The sequence below is a fragment of the Budorcas taxicolor genome, chromosome 20 (genome assembly GCF_023091745.1).
Source record: "Budorcas taxicolor isolate Tak-1 chromosome 20, Takin1.1, whole genome shotgun sequence".
In the NCBI taxonomy this organism is placed as follows: domain Eukaryota; kingdom Metazoa; phylum Chordata; class Mammalia; order Artiodactyla; family Bovidae; genus Budorcas; species Budorcas taxicolor.
Window position 1 is genome coordinate 38,495,680 of NC_068929.1, and position 18,682 is coordinate 38,514,361.

Here is an 18,682-nt window from a genome sequence, read left to right on the forward strand (position 1 = left end):
GCTCAGTCATGTCTGACTCTTTGTGACCCCGTGGACTGCAGCACGCCCAGCTTCCTGTCCTTCACTATCTCCTGGAGTTTGCACAAACTCATGTCCATTGAGTCAGTGATGCCGTCCAATTGTCTCATCCTCTGTTGCCTCTTCTCCTCCTGTCCTCTTGCATTTCATTCCTACCAGAACCATTAGAAACACTGCACAAAATTAGCTCGATTGTCTTTAATTCACTTCTTCATGCATGTGTATCTCACCAGCATATCTCACTTATGAGTAAAACAGATAGAAGAAAAGAAAATAAGTGTTGCCCTATCTTTTTCTTTCCTTCTATGTTGTTGCTTTCAGTGTTCAGTTCAGTTCAGTCACTCAGTCATGTCTGACTCTTTACGACTCCATGGACTGCAGCATGCCAGGCTTCCCTGTCCATCACCAACTCCCAGAACTTACTCAAACTCTTGTCAATAGAGTCGGTGATGCCACCCAACCATCACTTGCAGCGTTACGTGGATGCTAATGCACAGAAGGAACACTAGTAATAAAGTGTTCCTTTACTGATGTTTCCTGGTCATTTGTGGAGTTCTGTGTGTGGAAAATCCCATGGACAGAGGCATCTATAGGGTTGCAAAGAGTCAGACATGACTGAGCACACATGCAGGTGTGTGTTGGAAGCAAGTTCTGGTTCAGAGAGTGTGACTTCTCAGGGCTGTCAGTGTCACCTAGCCCCCACCCTCACTTAACCCCCCACTTACTCAGTTTTAAGTGTAAAGTGCGTTATGTCTCAACTTATACTCACTGTTGCTTTGATTCACTGAACTCCCGCACATCGTAAATCCACTTGAATCCTTGAATCCTATGCTCACAGGGCAACATAAACACTCTGTGCAAATGGGGAGCCATGGAAGGAGGAATGCACAGTGCATATTCCTTCTGCTTGTGCACATGTTCCACTTTACCATCCAACTTAACTTTCAAAACAAGAGTCCCAACACAAATTTCAGAATTTCAAGATGGCAGCTGCCTGAGCATTAAACCAAGCCTGAGTGTTGACCCCTGGGCTATCTCACATGGTCTTGAAGCCAGTCCTGGCCAGAGAACTTAGAAATGGATGATGGATTAGCTAATGTGCTTCCCACAAGCCCAGGTCATTGTTTAACCCCAAGTTGGCTGACCTCCCAACGCAGATGGAGGCAGTCTTTGACTCCACAACACCCTAAGGGCAGAAGAGAAGCACATTCGTAGAGCATACTCAGCAAAATTAATGGTGGGGCACTTTGACTAGCAAGTAGAAGCTAAAGAATGCAGAGGACTAGTCTCTGTGTGTTAATGCCAGGAGGTTACGAAACAGAATCAAATAGAAGGGGGCAGGGAACTACAAGTCTCTTCATGGGAGGCTTTAATGCTAATACAAACCTAATTTGAACTCAAAGGGATGTGCCATTTCAGTTGAAGGGATCCTGAGGGGAGGACTGTGAAACTCCTGAGTAATTACTCTCTAAACGGCTTTACAATTCTTCATTTTACCGCACTGCAAGCACAACACTGCCAGATTTGAAAAGCAAGAGTAGTGGATTCAGGGATGGTCCACAGAAGTCATGGAATGATAACAGAAAACACCTACCCAGCATTTATCACAGGCAGAAGCTCTTCTGAGAGTATAACAATAAACAATTTAATTTCATATTAACTCTATGAAGTGGGCTGCTGCTACTGACTGCGAACATTTCCTAGAAAAGGACACTGAGGCACAAAGAACTTGAGTCATTGCCCAAAGTCGCATAGCCAGTAAGTGGCTGAAGTGGAAACCTAACCCCGGGGCCGAGTGCCCTTGCACTTAACTTCGAGTTAACCACTTAACCACCCCACTCCCTCCAAAAACTGGTGTCATTGTCTTTAGACTGGCATGTCTCATGTTTACCCAGACTGTATTCTCTCTACAGTATTTCTCTACTCTTCCACATCCTATAACCAAAATGCTTACAAAATTGAATGAAAAAAATTTTTTTTTTCATCCATTTTTTCCTTTGACACTTTCAGAGCTCATTTTCGGGGTAAAATAAATTATCACTTCAAAGAGTAAATTTTCTGGCTCTTACAAATGCAGCAATCATCTTAACCTCATGCTCAGTTTATTCTAATTCAGATATTTCCCATCAGCATGTTGAAGTATTTTTAATCAGACTGTGCACAGTGAATGATGAGTTATGAGTAATATTCTTCCAATTTCTTCTACATTGTAAATAGCAAACTATCCTGCATCGTCTCATGGTCAGACCAGGTGCATGGTTCACAGTCAGTGAAGAAAGCTGTTCACACAAGTTCACACATTTTATAACAGCACTACCGTTATTAAATTGCACAATTTTTTTACAACCCAAGTTAATGTATCATGTTCTTCGTGAGGTGGATCAAAGCTATGGGTTGATGACACACAGTTTAATTATTCTTTCTTTACAGTGCTTACTTGTTCTCTCCTCCTCAGTTCTTCAGTGGTGGCGACTTTCTTCAGCTTCTAATTTGACAAACAAAAACTCTAGACTTATAGAGAATGGAGACTGACCAGGTGAACTCAAAGCAGGGAGATATCTTACAGTCCATCAACAAGTCATACAAAACCCCAAGACAAGGAAAAGTTCAAGTCAGTAGAGAGGGAAAAAATGAAGACAATGCTGGACCAGAAACAAGATGACGTTCCTGACTTAAATCATCTATAGCTATGGACTAGCCCCGTCCCTAGAGAAGAAGGATTAGTAAAACATGTTTAGAGAAGACAAAATTTTGCTTGCACTATAAATAGGTGCTTCCCTGGTGGCTCAGATGGTAAAGACTGTGTGCAATGCAGGAGACCTGGGTTGGATCCCTGGATTGGTAAGAGGAGAAGGAAAAGGCAACCCACTCCAGTATTTTTGCCTGAAAAATTCCATGGACAGAGAAGCCTAGGGGGCTACAGTGCATGGGGTCGCAAAGAGTCAGGCATGACTGAGGGATGAACACTTTCACACTCAAGTGCAGAAAGAAAAATATATCCACATTCTTTTGTCTCTTCTTTCCTTCCTTGCTTTCTCCTTCCCTCCGTTCCTTTCCTCCTTCCTTTATTCCTATGAATCTGGTCTTCCTTACAAGTCTCCACTCTCCTGGATGGAGAGTCGGGTCCTAGAACCTCAATCCAGTCCTTAGGGTTTCTGTGCTAGGTAACACTATCTCTTTCTCATACGTACACAGTGTTTTAGATTTCTTCCCCTTCTTCCTGCTCCTCTCCATGATGCTGTTTAGTTTTCTGGGCGGTGTGGAGGGAGGTGTTGAGAAAGAAGTTTAGACCCTCAGGTAGATCCTTAAACTATCCTCCTTCCAGTATTTACAGCATTTATCTCATCTACCTGGGCACTGACATCTTGGTATCTGTAGCTAGAATTTTTGACTGAAGAATGTCAGATCTGGTCTTCTTCATGAAACTGGGGGAGTCTACAGCACCTGGTGGACCACGCTGCTGGCCTGGACCCTCACCTTGGCCCTCAGTGATGCTGACTCCTGAGATCTGACTGTAAATGCCTTCCTAACCCTTCTCTCAGCTCCAGAGTCACTCTGTCCTTGACAGAGCAAGCCTGACACTACCCACCTCATCCCTCCTCAGGACACACATGCAGGCATGTGAAGTCACTTCAGTCGTGTCTGACTCTGTGTGACCCTATGAACTGACTGTAGCCCCCCCGGCTCCTCTGCCCATGAGGCTTCTCCAGGCAAAAATACTGGAGTGGATTGCCATGCTCTCCTCCAGGGGCTCCTCCTCAGGACAGAGGGGAACAAATATCCACTGTGACACATGGCAGTCAAAGAAACCTAGGAACCCAGATCAGTCGCTCCTTCTCTGCTCAAACACACAGCACAAATACTTTCATTTCAAGTTAGCTTTTTGCCCCAAACTGAGAAAGTCTGGAAGTTGTTCTCCAGAGTTCAAAATGGCAAGGACTGAAGCATCTGTCTTTGACCTCAACCTGCTTAACATATTGGCCTCATTCTGGCCTGAAATAGTGACTCAGAGCTCACATCTCCAAGCCTGCACCTCTGACTCCTAGTTCTTTCTTTCTTATAATTTTTGAGGAACAGCATTCTCTGTACTATCCCCTGTGTTGTCCGCAGTGCTTTGATATTCACAGGGGGTCGATTGCTTCTGTATTTCACCATCCTCCCTGGGCATGACTCAGTGTTCAGCCCTGAAATTGTGAAGTGTCAAGAAAGCACAGTTTTAAAAGATAAAATTAAAGAGATTCAAGATTTGCAAAGCATCATCCCTTATTCTATTTACCTGGGTTTATATATTGTTAACTAATGAGTCTGTATATAATTTGGTCCTCAAATACTGGTTTCTTTTTGTCAAAGTCTCAAGTTCCAAAGCCAAATATATAAATACCTGAAACTAATGAAATGAACTGATCATTCAGTAACTATAAAATAACTATGAAGTAACTGCTTAACATTTCATACACTATCGGAATAGTAATGCAATAAAAGACAAAGATGACTTTGAGATAGAGAAACAGAAAAACAAGGGAATGGTGACTCACTAATGAAATAGGGAATATAAGAAGAACTTCCTTGACAGGGACAGGGCAAGAAGTATGCATTTGATTTTAGACATGACAAGTTCAACTTCACACAAATTAAAAATCCATTTCTTAGAAGTACTTGAAGATTGTTAAGCTGGAAAGTAACACAATAGATTTTACATCTTTTAAAATGATCACTTGCAGATATCTATACTTTCAAAACAAGAACCCAGATTTTGGTAAAGAAGCTTCAACAGACCATCTTTTGAGACTTCTGGTTCCAACAGACCACCTCTTGAGACTACTGGTTCTAAATAATGGGTGTAAACTTAAGAGTATATAAGAAAAGTAGGTAGAGATTGAGGAAAGAAGGGGAATAGTAGCATTTGCTGGATGGACAAGGAGCATCTGATGGATGAGGGATCTGCTGTTCAGTCACTAAGTCATGTCTGACTCTTTGTGACCCCAAGGACCGTGGCATGCCAGACTTCCCTGACCTTCAAGGGACAGCAGTTAACAAATGAAAAGTGGAAGAATGGGAAATGCTGTATCATAAAAGCCAAAGAAACAGAGAACTTTCAGGCATAAGAGCAGCCAGTAGGGTCAAATGCTTCTATGAGACAAAGACAGGGCCAAAAAAATGTACCTCAGATTCAGCAATATGGAGGTCTTCAGTGGAGTAAAAGGCAGGCTGCAACAAACTGAAGGTAAAGGAAGACCCATGTGGTAAAAAGACATGGGCTCAATCCCTGGGTCAGAAAGATCTCCTGGAGGAGGAAATGGCAACCCACTCCAGTATTCTTGCCTGGGAAATCTCATGTACCTTGGGGACCAAGAAGATCTTGGCAGGCTACAGTCCAGGGAATTGCAAAGAGCTGGACCTGACTGAGCTCAAGACCAGACGAATTAGAATAGTACCAACAGAACTGATGATGTGGTAGGAAAAGCCTAAGATTCGCCAAGTTCAAATTCCAGCTACTCAGCACTGAGGGTGGGTGATGCTGGACAAATGAGGTTATCTCAGTGAACCTCAGCTTCCTCAGTTGTAAAATGGGTTATCTTGAGGATTACATGTGATGACACATACAACCTGGCACATTAGAGAAGTTTCATAAACATTTATTCATCCTGTTCTTTGGAAGCCACTGCTGCCAAGTCACTTCAGTCGTGTCCAACTCTGTGCGACCCCATAGACGGCAGCCCACCAGGCTCCCCCATCCCTGGGATTCTCCAGGCAAGAACACTGGAGTGGGTTGTCATTTCCTTTTCCAATGCGTGAAAGTGAAAAGTGAAAGTGAAGTCGCTCAGTCGTGTCCAACTCTTAGCGACTGCATGGACTGCAGCCCACCAGGCTTCTCCGTCCATGAGATTTTTCAGGCCAAGAGTACTGGAGTGGGGTGCCATTGCCTTCTCCGAATTTAAACACGTATACACCCATGGCAGATTCATGTTGGTATATGGTAAAACCAATACAATATTGTAAATTAAAAATAAAAAAATAATAATAATAAAATTAAATTTAAAAAAATTTAAATGCTATCATTTTCATTTCTCTAGTCCAATGCATCACCATGCCTCATTTCCTTGAAATACACATGGAAACACAAATCTCATTTCAAAAAATGTCCAATACATGATAGCTGTTAAGGGCAAAGAAGAGTTAAAAATGCTACAAAAATGTAAGACACACTATATTTTTATAATTATTATTAATACAGTACATTATTATTATAGTTTGCCACTCTCATTATTTTGCTTCATTACATTTTTCCTGAACCATGGGGGAAAAAAATAACTTCTACAGAGCAATTCAATATTGAAACCAGTCAGCTAAGAAATACCCCTATCCATTTCCACCTCCAGTGAGTCAGTCTCCAAGGAGAGAGGTGACTTTTCAATTTCCTGTGGCTGCTTAGTCACTTCAGTCATGTCTGACTCTGTGCAACCCTATGGACTGTAGCCTGCCAGGCTACTCTGTCCATGAATTCTTTAGCCAGGAGTACTGGAGTGGGTTGCTATGCCCTCCTCCAGGGGATCTTCCCAACCCAGGAACTGAACCAGCATCTCTTAGGTCTCAAGAATTGGCAGATGGATTCTTTACCACTAGCACCACCTGGGAAGCCCTTTCAGTCTCCAGTTACATCTAATTAATGAATCAATTATCACAAAGTCTAATCAATTACCTTTAAGTCTAATTAGCATAAAGCATCATTCTACCATGCCTGCTTCCAAGGCCTCCTTTCCACAAAGATCCTGGCAGGATTCAGAGAGGCCATGTAAGAGAAGGGGTTCAAAACTCCTCCATTATATCTGAAGGATTTACACTATATCTAGACACAGCCCACCTGTCATTAGCAAGTATTCCCAAGCAGAGACCCTGGGGAAAAATTTATTCGTCAATGTAGTTACAAGTGTCATCACACACGTTCGAATTGCCTCATTACTTGGCAATTCTACAAGATCTACATATTGACCGTGTAAATTGTCTACACAGCAGACTTAGGAACTGATGAAATTAATCCCATTAGAAAGCTCTTGCTCTGTATAAAAAAGAAAATAAAATTTTTTAAAGCGCGGGCAGGAAAGGGTGATGAAAGTAGTTAACTCTTACTCTAGATAAGATAATAGAGAAGATGAAAAAGGTAGGCAGTACTGGAAAACTAGCTCCCCAACTCTACTCTGTGTTTTGCCGGCCTTGGTATGTACTAATGTTCCAAATGTTCCTATTTTTAATTAATGAATACTTATGAAGTCCCCTTCTGCTGTGCTGTGCTTAGTTGCTCAGTCATGTCCGACTCTTTGTAACCCCATGGGCTGTAGCCCAGCAGGCTCCTCTGTCCATGGGGATTCTCCAGGCAAGAATACTGGAGTGGGTTGCCATGCCCTCCTCCAGGGGATCTTCCCAACCCAGGAATAAAACTGGGGTCTCCTGCATTGCAGGCGGATTCTTTATCAGCTGAGTTACCAGGGAAGCCCATGATGTCCCCTTGCTGCTGCTGCTAAGTCACTTCAGTCGTGTCTGACTGTGTGCTAAACGTCAATAACATTGTACCTCCTGTGTTTCTTCTCAAGGTGATCATTCAAAATCTCAACCCTGGTCACACATTTGAATGACCCAGCAAAATTTAAAAAATACTGATGAAAGATGACCCCAGTGGCGCAGTGGATAAGAATCCACCTGTCAATGCAGAGGACATGGGTTCAATCCCTGGTCCAGGAAGATTCCACATGTCATGGAACAACTAAGCCTGTGCGCCGCAATTCCTGAGCCTGTGCTCTCAGCAAGAGAAGCCCAAGCACCGCAAGGAAGAGTAGCCCCTCTCGGCACAACTAGAGAAAGCCCAAGCAAAGCAACAAAGACCTAGCACAGCCAAAAATAAATAAATTTTTAAAAAATACTGAGGCAGGGTCCCATTCTGGGTCAATTATTAGTATCAGGTGGGAGTGGGCTGCCATCAGTGTTTATTCACAGGTCCCCCAAGTCATTCTCTTATGCAACCAGTGTTTTAAAAGCAACTGTGATATCCCCCTTCTCCAGTACTTCCAAAATAGCCTGCCCTTTTCACAAGTTCTGAAGAATGTGAAAATGAGGGGAAAAAATTCTTTCTGATGGATTGGAGCAAGTAATTCCATCTTAGATTCTATCTTGTTAACAGGTGTGCTTCTTAGATAAAGACACCATGTCCTTCTGGAAGACACTGGAAAGGCCTTAGGGAACGTACCTGGATTCTTCAAAATGACTCACTTCACTTATGAAAAGATGTCAGTTTGTAAATGCATTTTTACGATCTGTCCATGTGGAAATACCACACAGTTCATTCTCAGAGGGCAACAGCTATGTCTGTAATTCCGTTTCTAGTCAATGCAATTCTTTTACTAATTTTGAGTTTCTGCCTCTATAAGAATTATCCACAGACCTTTTCCCTCCAAATTACACAGTCCCTCATGATCCCTCCCAGAGTCTCTGAAAATGAGCACCACTGGAGTTGTCTGTTTGTTGGGTTTTTGTTTTCAACACATCTCAGCCATTTAGCAGTCATGGGCTCCTCACTTGAATATACAATTGATAAATATACTCTTGGCCAAAACGGTAGGCCCCAAGTTACGAAATGACTCTCCTCTGATTGGACTTTGGTACCCAGGAAGCCCAATTCTAAAGAAATCCTGAGCAAAAACAAACAATAATTGTTCCCCAGTCCTTTGCAAATAAGTGTCTTCCAGGAACTGTCTGGCCATTCCACTCCGGGAGCTATCTCGCTAGTGCAAATGTCTGCTGGCCAGAGGTTCGCCTTTGCAATATGCATTCTAGAAATAAGTCTCCTGAGAGCGGGGCCCACTCCCAGGTGAGTCACTTTTCTCTCTGTCTCTGGAATTTCCCTGCGGGCTTTGCCATTTCTGGGTCTGCTTCTATAGCAGCAAAGTGGGTAAAACTTTTTCACTCACATTAGAATATGGAACCAGAGAATCTAAACTTTGAAAAAAAATGAGAAAAAGCTCAGGTATGTCTTTCAGAGTTTTTTTCAGGAGACCTGCTGCCATTCCCAGGGGTTTCTTTTAAACAAGGTTTTTAAATGTTAAGACTGAGATATTCTTCAAATATTGGACTTAAGAAACACAGCTGGTTTTTACTAGGATATAATAAACCTGGGTTTATCAGTTTCTAGGGGGCTTCCTTGGTGGCTCAGTGGTAAAGAATCCGCCTGCAATGCGGGAAATGCAGGTTTGATCCCTGGGTTGGGAAGATCCCCTGGAGGAGGGCATGGCAACCCACTCCAGTATCCTTGCCTAGAGAATCCCATGGACAGAGAAGCCTGGGGGCCTAGTCCACTGGGTCGCAAACGACTAGCACATATGCACACATCAGTATCTAGGGTCTGAGAAGTTTAAGGAAATAAATCTCTCCCACACTCTGCCTTCATGTCTAACACTCTCAATAATTGGCTACATCCTGCCTTTGCCTCCACACCAGGCAGAGGTTGGCCAATTTCCTTCTCTTCCTTGACATTCCAAGAGTTATCCAGAGGCACACATTTTGTCCTTAGGTTTAGGGGAGTGTTTTCTTCCATTCAGGAAGAATCACCATGGTGCAGACCTGTAAGCCAGGCTTCCAGCAAAAACACTTTCTCTTCTTTTGCTCTGATCCTAATTGGGAACAGGAAGCCCGTTCCAAGCCAATCCAGAAAATAAACCAACCAAACAAGATGTGCTTATTGACCATCTACGTTGTAATTCAGAATGGTTAGAGAACACACAGTCCTATGTCGTCTGATACATCATGATCCCATCTGGTGACAGTATTAAAATATCCCACCCTTTGACAAGACAGCCTGGGGAAATCAACTACACTGTCCCTCTGCCCAATGTGACTGTGACCTGTATTCAATTTCCCTCAGTCATATGACTCAGTGGTGTTGTTCAGTCACTCAGTCATGTCCAACTTTTTGCCACCCCATGAACTATAGCCCACCAGACTCTTCTCTCCATAAGATTCTCCAGGCAAGGATACTGGAGTGGGTTGCCAGTTCCTTCTGCAGGGGATCTTCCTGACCCTGGAGGGATTGAACTCGGGTCCCCTGCATTGGCAAGTGGATTCTTTACCACTGAGCCACCTGGGAAGCCCATTTGACTCTCAGGTTCACCAAATTCCATGTGGGTGCTGGTGCCCATCTCAAGCACATCACTGCCTGCCTCCCAGCTGCTGTGGAGGATACAGTTCTGTTGGCCCCATCAGGCATGTGAAGTTTGCTCACACGGCTGCATCTTCCAGGAGGGGACACACAGACATGCTACACAGACCAGCCTGGGCTTGGGTGAAGTGCTTCACCAGGCTTTCCTTTATCCCATCACTACCTCTTCCCACATTACCTAAGAAGCATTATTTGCATTTACTAGACATCAGGTACAAAGGGGTTTGAGGAAGCCAGTTACTGAAAGTTGTTTTAGCCCTCTTGTACTTACCGTGACCCTTTCTTAAGTTAAAAAATAATTTAAACAACCCACATTCCTAGATCATGACTCCTGCTGATCAAGAATGAGAGGCTGTTGGGAAGCCTTCCATGGCTTTGAAGTTTGGATCCCGTAGGTTCTGGTCATGCCCTGCAGTTTCAGAGAGGACCAGAAAGGCCCCTTGGCTGCCCCCCAGCTCTAAGCATCTGCACCACTGGCTGGGGTTGGGCTGCAGTCACTCTCGTTGCTATGCCCTCAGGAGGCTGGTGAGGCTGCCCCGTTCCGAACACTGTGCTCAGCCCTTTGATACAGGGTTGAAGTCAAACAGAGTGTTCAGACCAGTCATGGAGCGAGACACATAGTTCAGCCAAAGAAATGTGTTTGCAAACAATTTTAAAATACAAACTTGATCAGAACAGAGCAGTCCTCTGAAGTCAGACTTCTCAAGCTCAAGTTGAGGTGCCATTACTTACTTAGTAACAATATAACTCTGGGTAACCTTTCTGAACTGTTACTCAACCTCTCTGTACCTTGGTTCCTTCATCTGTAAGATGGGGTGTGTGTGTGTGCGTGAGTGTGCGTATGTGCACACGCACATGTGTGTGTTTAGTTGTTCAGTCATGTCCAACTCTTTGCAACCCCATGGACTGTAGCCTGCCAGGATCCTCTGTCCATGGGGATTTTCCAGGCAAGAATATTGGAGTGGGTTGCCATGCCCTCCTCCAGGGGATCTTCCTGACCCAGGGACCAAACTTGAATCTCTTATGTCACCTGCATTGGCAGGCAGGTTCTTTACCACTAGCACCACCTGGGAAGCCCCGGTGAAAATAATGGTTCTTATCTAATAAGGTTCGATGTAGACATTAAATCTCTTTACCTGTAATTGACTTACAATATCTGTGCCCAGCACGCTGTAAGAACTCAATAAATGTGAAGTGTTCCTTCAAGTAATAACCTTGGTATTCCTTTCACTTTGATATGCTTTCTGGTTTAGGAGAGGAGGAGAGGGACTTACAGCCAGTATTCAGGGGAGAGACACTGCAGACACTTTATCTGAAGCGATCGCTATTGCAACTGGTGAACCACTGGGGATGTTCAATGATCATTTGCTTGCAAACACAATTGTGCCTATGAGGCTAGGTCATCGCACATCATCTCTGGTGACTCCCAAGGTAGACTGGAAATATTTTTAAAAAGCAAAACAACAAAAACCACTATACAAGTAGGATAACAGCTCATAATGTGGGTTCCAGAGCCAGGCAGCTGGAGTTTGAGGTTTACAGTTCACTAGCTATGTGACCCTCGGCAAATTCCTGAACTTCTCTAAACCTGTTCCTAGCACCTGCACAAGGGAAATGACACTGTGACCTGCTGTGAGAAAGCCGAGATAACAAACGCAATGTGTCTAGCAAAGTGACCAGCATGCAGAGAGTGTGCTATGAGTATAGCTATTGTTAGTTTCCTCCTTTTCATTTGCAAATAACAAAATATTTACATGGTTCAAATATCAAAAAAATAACAAAGAAACACTGAGAAGTGTTGACTTTTCATGAGATTTGTGTTACATATAAAGTACTTAGAACACACCCTGCCTCACCTCACACTTTCCCAACAGGGAACCACCTTTTTAGTTTCCTGTGTGTCCTTCCAGTATGTCTTTATGTGGATTAAAGCATAGAGCTGACTATAATCTTACTCTCTCCCTTTCTTCCATAAAAGGTATCATATCATATACACTATCATGTACTTTGCTTTTCTTCTTTTACATTTTGCAATATATCCTGGAGACTTTTCTGCATCAGTTGAAAGGAACTTCCTCCTCTCACAAATGATTAATTTTCCATTGTATGGATATAGAGTTCAGAGAACTTGTCTTTTATTGACCAACACTTGGGTTGTTTCCAACTTTGTATTATTAATACAAGCTGTGTTGCAATGAATATCCTTATTCATATAGCATTTTTTAAATGGATAATTGTACCTGAGGATTAATTCTCAGAAGTGATGTTAATATATATCACTGGGTCAAAAGGTTTTGCTTCAAGATTTTGCTGAAATTGCCACACAGTCCCATGGGTGGGTATTATTTACGATTTTGTCAGCCAAGTATAAAAGTGCTTGTTTCTCTGAAGCTTTGCTGTAGGCCAAGTTTTATATTTGCAGAACTCATAGGTAAAAAATAGTATCCCTGAATAGAATTAATTTGCCTTTCTCTTCATCAGCCTATACATCTTTTCATATGTTTAGAGGCTATATGTATGAATTGTTTTGTTTTCCATTAACTATATTCTTTGCCCATTTTTCAATTGAGTCTCTTAGAGATTTCTATGATGACTTTATATATTAGTCAACTTTTATTTCTGGTATGAATAATAAACATCTTTCCCAGTTTTGTCATTCATCTTTTGGCTGTATATGTGGCATGTTTCTAGTAGTCATATTTACTTTATTATTCATTTTTCTACCAGTTAAGAAATTCTAGACTGGGAGTTAGGAATCCAGAGAGTAGCTGGGTATGGCAGTTCTGGAGATAAATTGCCTGGATTTGAATCCCAGCTCTGCCACCAAGAAGCTTCTATGTAACCTGAGAAAAATTACTCATTGTTACTGTGGCTTAGTTTCTTATCTTTCAAGTATGATGATACTAGTAGAAAATATCTCATAAGGCTGATATGAAAATTAAATGAGATAATGAATATAAAACTTAGAAGAGATTCTGACATAAACTAAGCACTCACAAAAGTTAGCAATTATCATTCAATTTATTTTCATTAAACTTAGCAATCTGGAAAAATACCCAAACACTCATTAATAGAAAATTTAGGCCTGACTGTTAAATTGAAAATATCCAAGGAATTCCCCTGTAGTCCAGTGGGTAGGACTCCGTGCTTTCACTGCAGGGGTTGTGGGGTTAATCCCTGGTTGGAGAACTAAGATCCCATAGACCATGCAGCACAGCCAAAAAAAACAAAATAGAAAATATCCCAAATCTCCTTGTTTGGTTGTATCCATCTGTGTTTTTAATATCTATATTTAATACAAGTTAATAGATATTTATTCATGAACTATTTTTCTTGGCCAAGTATGATCTTTTATTTATTCACTCATTTAATACAGGAGTTATTTTTTGACTTTGCAACATGGGCCGGGTGTTGCTCCGGGAGATAGAGTGTAATACAGAGCCTGTTACTGAGGTCTCTGCCCTCAGTGAGCTTACAGTCTAGTGAGGAATATCAACAAGTAAATGGCAAGAGCAATTCAGCCAAATTCTCTGAGGCCCACAGTGCTAAAGGCAACACATTCCCTGAGCCTTACCGGTCACTTGTGCACTGGCTCCATTTGCTCCAGCCTCACTAAAAACTGCTCCTTTAATTCTGCCCACTCTTCGACATCAACAGTATCTCCCTTTGTACCAAATCGTTCCCGTCAGCTTTCAGACGTGTTGTAACTTTTCCTTTAAATGTTGTCTCAGTCCTCAGCCTTACTCCAGACACACCACTCACTTCCAGCCTCATGGTGAGAAATGTCACCTAACCTATATTCTGACAACTCTCAAGTTTATATCTAGGATACAGATCTCTTTCCTGAGCCCAATGTCCAATTACTTAGTCAACATCTCTTCTTGAAGACATCACAAGCACCCCAAACTAAACATGTCCAGAACAGACTTACTGATTTCTCCTCCCATCCCCACCCAACCTGCACCACTACTCATTGAGTCATGCTGTCTGCGTTGTGTGAGCTCAGTCACTCAGTCATGTCCCGCTCTTTGCGACCTCATGGACTATAGCCCACCAGGCTCCTCTGTCCATGGAATTTTCCAGGCAAGAATATTGAAGTGGGCTGCCATTTCCTACTCTAAGGGACCTTCCCAACCCAGGGGTCGAACTTTCATCTCTTGTGTCTCCTGCATTGACAGGTAGAGTCTTTATAACTGTGCCACCTGGGAAGCCCTACTCGCTGAGTTACTAAGTCAAAACCTGGGAACCATACTTGATTCCTCCATTAGTGTCATTGCTATATGCAATGTAACTGCATGTCTGGTTGGTATTACCTTTAAAATATGCCTCAAATCTGCCCAGTTCTCACTGTCTCTACTATGACCACATTAGCTCAAATCACTATCCTTTCTGCCCTGCATCCACTCTTGTCCACTCTGCAGTAGTCAAGTACCCATCCAACAACCAGGGAAATCTTTTGAAAACACAAATCTGAGTGTTGCTACTGTTATCATATTCCTCTAAGGATTCCCATCAAGCTAAGGATCAAATGCAACCTCCTCGTCACAGCCAACAAGCCATGAGCGGCTCCTGCCTGTTTCTCCAGAGGCATCTCACTCTCCTTTGTGGTCACTCTGCTCTATAAGCTGTACCTCCAACATGCCATCTCAGGCCCTTTGCACTTGCTCCTTTAGCACAGAACACTCTTCTTCCAGACCCTCACATACTTTCTCTCTGAATTCATTCAGGTATCAAAACAAATAGCAGCTCCTGTTATCATTTTTTTTCTTTACTGTGTAACAAATCATTACAAAACAGGAGCTTAAAACAATACCAATTATTTATTTGACTCAAATTCAGCATTGACGTGGCTCAGTTGAGTGGTTGTCGCGGATCTCTCATATGGGTGTAGGCAAATGTGGTTGGGGCTGGGGTCATCATGACAACTTCACTCATGTTTGTCACTTGAGCTGGGAAGACCCAAGCAGCGGGGGACTGGAGCAATTGATTCTCCTTAGAAATCTCATGTGTGTGTGTGTACACACGTATGTGTGTACTTTCCACATGGTGGGCTTAGGATAGCTGGCCTCATACATATTGGTAAAAAGGCTCCTAGGGCCAGAGTCTTTAGATAAACCAGCAGACCTTGCATGGGCTTCTCTGCTGCTGCTGCTGCTAAGTCGCTTCAGTCGTGTCTGACTCTGTGCGACCCCAGAGACGGCAGCCCACCCAGGCTCCCCCGTCCCTGGGATTCTCCAGGCAAGAACACTGGAGTGGGTTGCCATTTCCTTCTCCAATGCATGACAGTGAAAAGTGAAAGTGAAGTCATTCAGTCGTGTCCAACCCTCAGCGACTTCATGGACTGCAGCCCACCAGGCTCCTCCATCCATGGGATTTTCCAGGCAAGAGTACTGGAGTGGGGGAGTGGGGTGCCATTGCCTTCTCCAACCTAGCCTTAAAAGTCTTATACAGGCTGACTTCCCCTGTGTTCTACTCATCAAAGGCATTGACAAAGACACCACCAGCTTCAAAAGGGGTCACATAGATCCCATCTTTGATAGTCTTAATATGAAAAAAATTGTGAACGCATTTGTAAAGCACCACCATGGACAGAGGAGCCTGGTGGGCTCCAGTCCACGGGGTCACAAAGAGTCAGACATGACAGAGTGGCTGAGCACACACACACACCTTCTCTGAGAAGGTTCAGTCACCACCCTCTGCAAGAAACCCCCACCTCCACCCCAGCCTATGGCACTTTTTGTCCTCTTACCCTGGTTTATTTTCCTTCACAGCTCACACCTCTTAACCGATACTGCACATTGCATTTTTAGGATACTCTTTTATTGTATCTCACCCACTGGGACATAGGCTCCATGATGGTCAAGATGTTATCTTGTGGCCCCAGTCACCAGGACAATTCCTGACACAGAGCAGATCCTCCGTAAATATTACTGAATGTTGGCTCATTGGGAGTACATGAGAGAAGCTCTTAACTAAGACTTGGGAAACCAGGAGATGACCTAAAATTTTCGAGTAGTGACCACTGCCGTTATATTTTTTTCTTCGACCTGATGAACCACAGGATATAAACAAGCTGGAGGATCCATGGGTTAAGAATGCAGTCCTGTTAGTTTATATTTCTTCACTCAAAGGAGCCACATTGTCTTATTTATTGACAAAAGGATTCCTTGCTACAGCAGGCGTTTTCTTGCCTGGGCCCACCACAAAGTGTCCTGGGGTGTGAACTACTCTCCTGAGGTTTTCGTTTTCTGAAGCTGGAAACCTCTGTTCATGGCAGGGAGATGCAGCCAGGTGTACATCAGTGGCTCTTCATTTAATGCATTTCTGGTCCAGATTTAGACCCCCTGCCAAGTTGATGTACATCTCTTTGATCTAGGAAATGACTTTCAAGCTGAGATTGAAACACTTGGAAGTAGGCTTTACTTGATAAACACGTTTCATCTAAGAGTCTAGAAGATGCATTATAAATACTTCTCCACTCAGCCTAATAGCTCAGCAAGGTGAAAGGCAGGTGGTAGGGTTTGTACAGACACAGTCTTTATGCTACAAAAGATTGTCTGTCTAGTGAGGTAAAGGGTCTGGGGAGGGGGTACTGAGCACAAAAGGAGCTATCCAAGATTACTCACCTTCTTTCTTAATATTTATGGAGTGCTTTCATTTCAATAACACATTCCTCTTGCATAATCTGTTATTTCCTCCTAATAATTCTCTCAAGCCCTACCTTTATTTTGCCTCTAAATATCCAGGTATCTGGTACAGTGAAGGCAAAACATTCAGGTGTTCACACACTTTTCAGTAATTTTCAGTTTTGTTTAATTTGACAACATTTATATATTGGGTTGGCCAAAAAGTTCATCTGGGTGTGAACTTCATGGCTAACCTGAATATAAGCTTTAAAAATACATCCAGGCAAGAACTAGATTGCCTAATTGCTGACATCTACCTAGAGCTGCTATATTTAAAAAATAAATATATTCTTATTAACTTAATGTATCTCTAAATGTCTAACAATCATCAGACTATTACATCCATAAACTATGGAATAAGCTATGACTCTTCAGATTATTTCAAAGAGGATTTGAGGTGGGGAGAAAAGATAGCATAAGAGAGGAAGTGAAAGTATAGCTGTGGCTCAGTGGCAAAGAATACACTTGCCAATGCAGGAGACGAGGGTTAGATCCCTGGGTGGGGAAAATCCTCTGGAGAAGGAAATGGCAACCCACTCCAGTATTCTTGCCTGGAGAATCTCACAGACAGAGGAGGCTGGGGAGCTACACTCCATGGGGTCACAAAAGAGCTGGACATGACTTAGCAATTAAATAACAGCAGGAAAGAGTGGCGAGACAGAGATTCTTAACCCAGTTTTGCTACTCACTGTCAAACTTTGAATAAGCAGAATAAGTTTCTGTTTTTAGGTTCCTGTCTGTAAAATATAACTGATAACACCTGTAGAATTTACCCTCAGTGGTAAAACAAAGGTTGTTTTTTTTTTTTTTAATGAGAAAATAAGCTTTGGAAATGGTCTAAAAAAAGTAGTGGAAAACATAAAACACTGCTTAATCAAAAAACTTTTATTAAGTGTTTTGGGCTGACCTCTGTCCCTCCAAAATTTATATGCTGAAATTCTAACTCAGTACCTCTAACAGTACCTCTGAATGTGACTGCACTGGGGAGTCGTTAGGGCAGGCCCTAATCCACTATAATTGGTGTCTTTATAAGAAGAGTGACTGTGAACACACAAAGGTACCAAGGAAAGATCAAATGAAGACACAGGAAGGAGACCTTCACCTACAAAGCAAGGAGAGAGGCCTCAGAAGAATTCAACATTTATACAGACACCTATACATTTTATGCAGACACCTATACATTTCTGTTGTTTAAGCCTGTGTACTTTCTTATGGCAGTCCTAGCAAACAAAAAAATACACTGAGCTTGACATTTAGAGGCGTGTAAGTCCTTCTGAGGCAAGAGTGGGATCTGTGAAGACCTACCCATGGGACCAGGTTGGATCATTCAGAGGATGAATTGAAATCACTGTCTAGGAGGGCAATAAAAGATCAAAGGCAAGCATCTGGTGCTCTGTTCTAAGTCCAAAGTGTGAGTCAATTAGTGTGCACATTGTTAATGTGGGGCTACTATTCATGTGAAGGATGTTAGAGAAACTTCTATAGTCAGTGCCAGTATCACGGGAGCAGGGTCCTAGTCACTGATGTGTGACATCATGAACAGTCTTTCTGGTTGGTCCCCAGTACTGACTGCATTCTAGGATTGCCAAACAAAGAACTGTAAGTCACTCTACAGTATTTGCATTGAGCTTTACCTTCCATTCATAATCCCCAAGTCGGTACCATACTCTCCGAACTAGTTATTCACTGAAGCTGGTCTCAGTAGCAGGTGAGAAAGAGTAAGGCGTCCTGTTGTTCAGTCTCCCAGTCGTGTCCAACTCTTTGTGCCCCGTAG

The 18,682-nt window shown here is 42.8% G+C and overlaps 1 protein-coding gene across 1 annotated transcript in view; it reads left to right on the forward strand.

Moving 5' to 3' along the window:
* The first annotated feature begins 8,801 nt into the window (after positions 1 to 8,801).
* C9 (complement C9) overlaps positions 8,802 to 18,682 on the forward strand; it is a 61,217-nt gene continuing 51,336 nt past the window's right edge. Inside the window, exon 1 of the mRNA XM_052659328.1 lies at positions 8,802 to 8,878. Within this exon, the coding sequence (XP_052515288.1) occupies positions 8,802 to 8,878 (77 nt within the window). The remainder of the gene's footprint in view (positions 8,879 to 18,682) is intronic.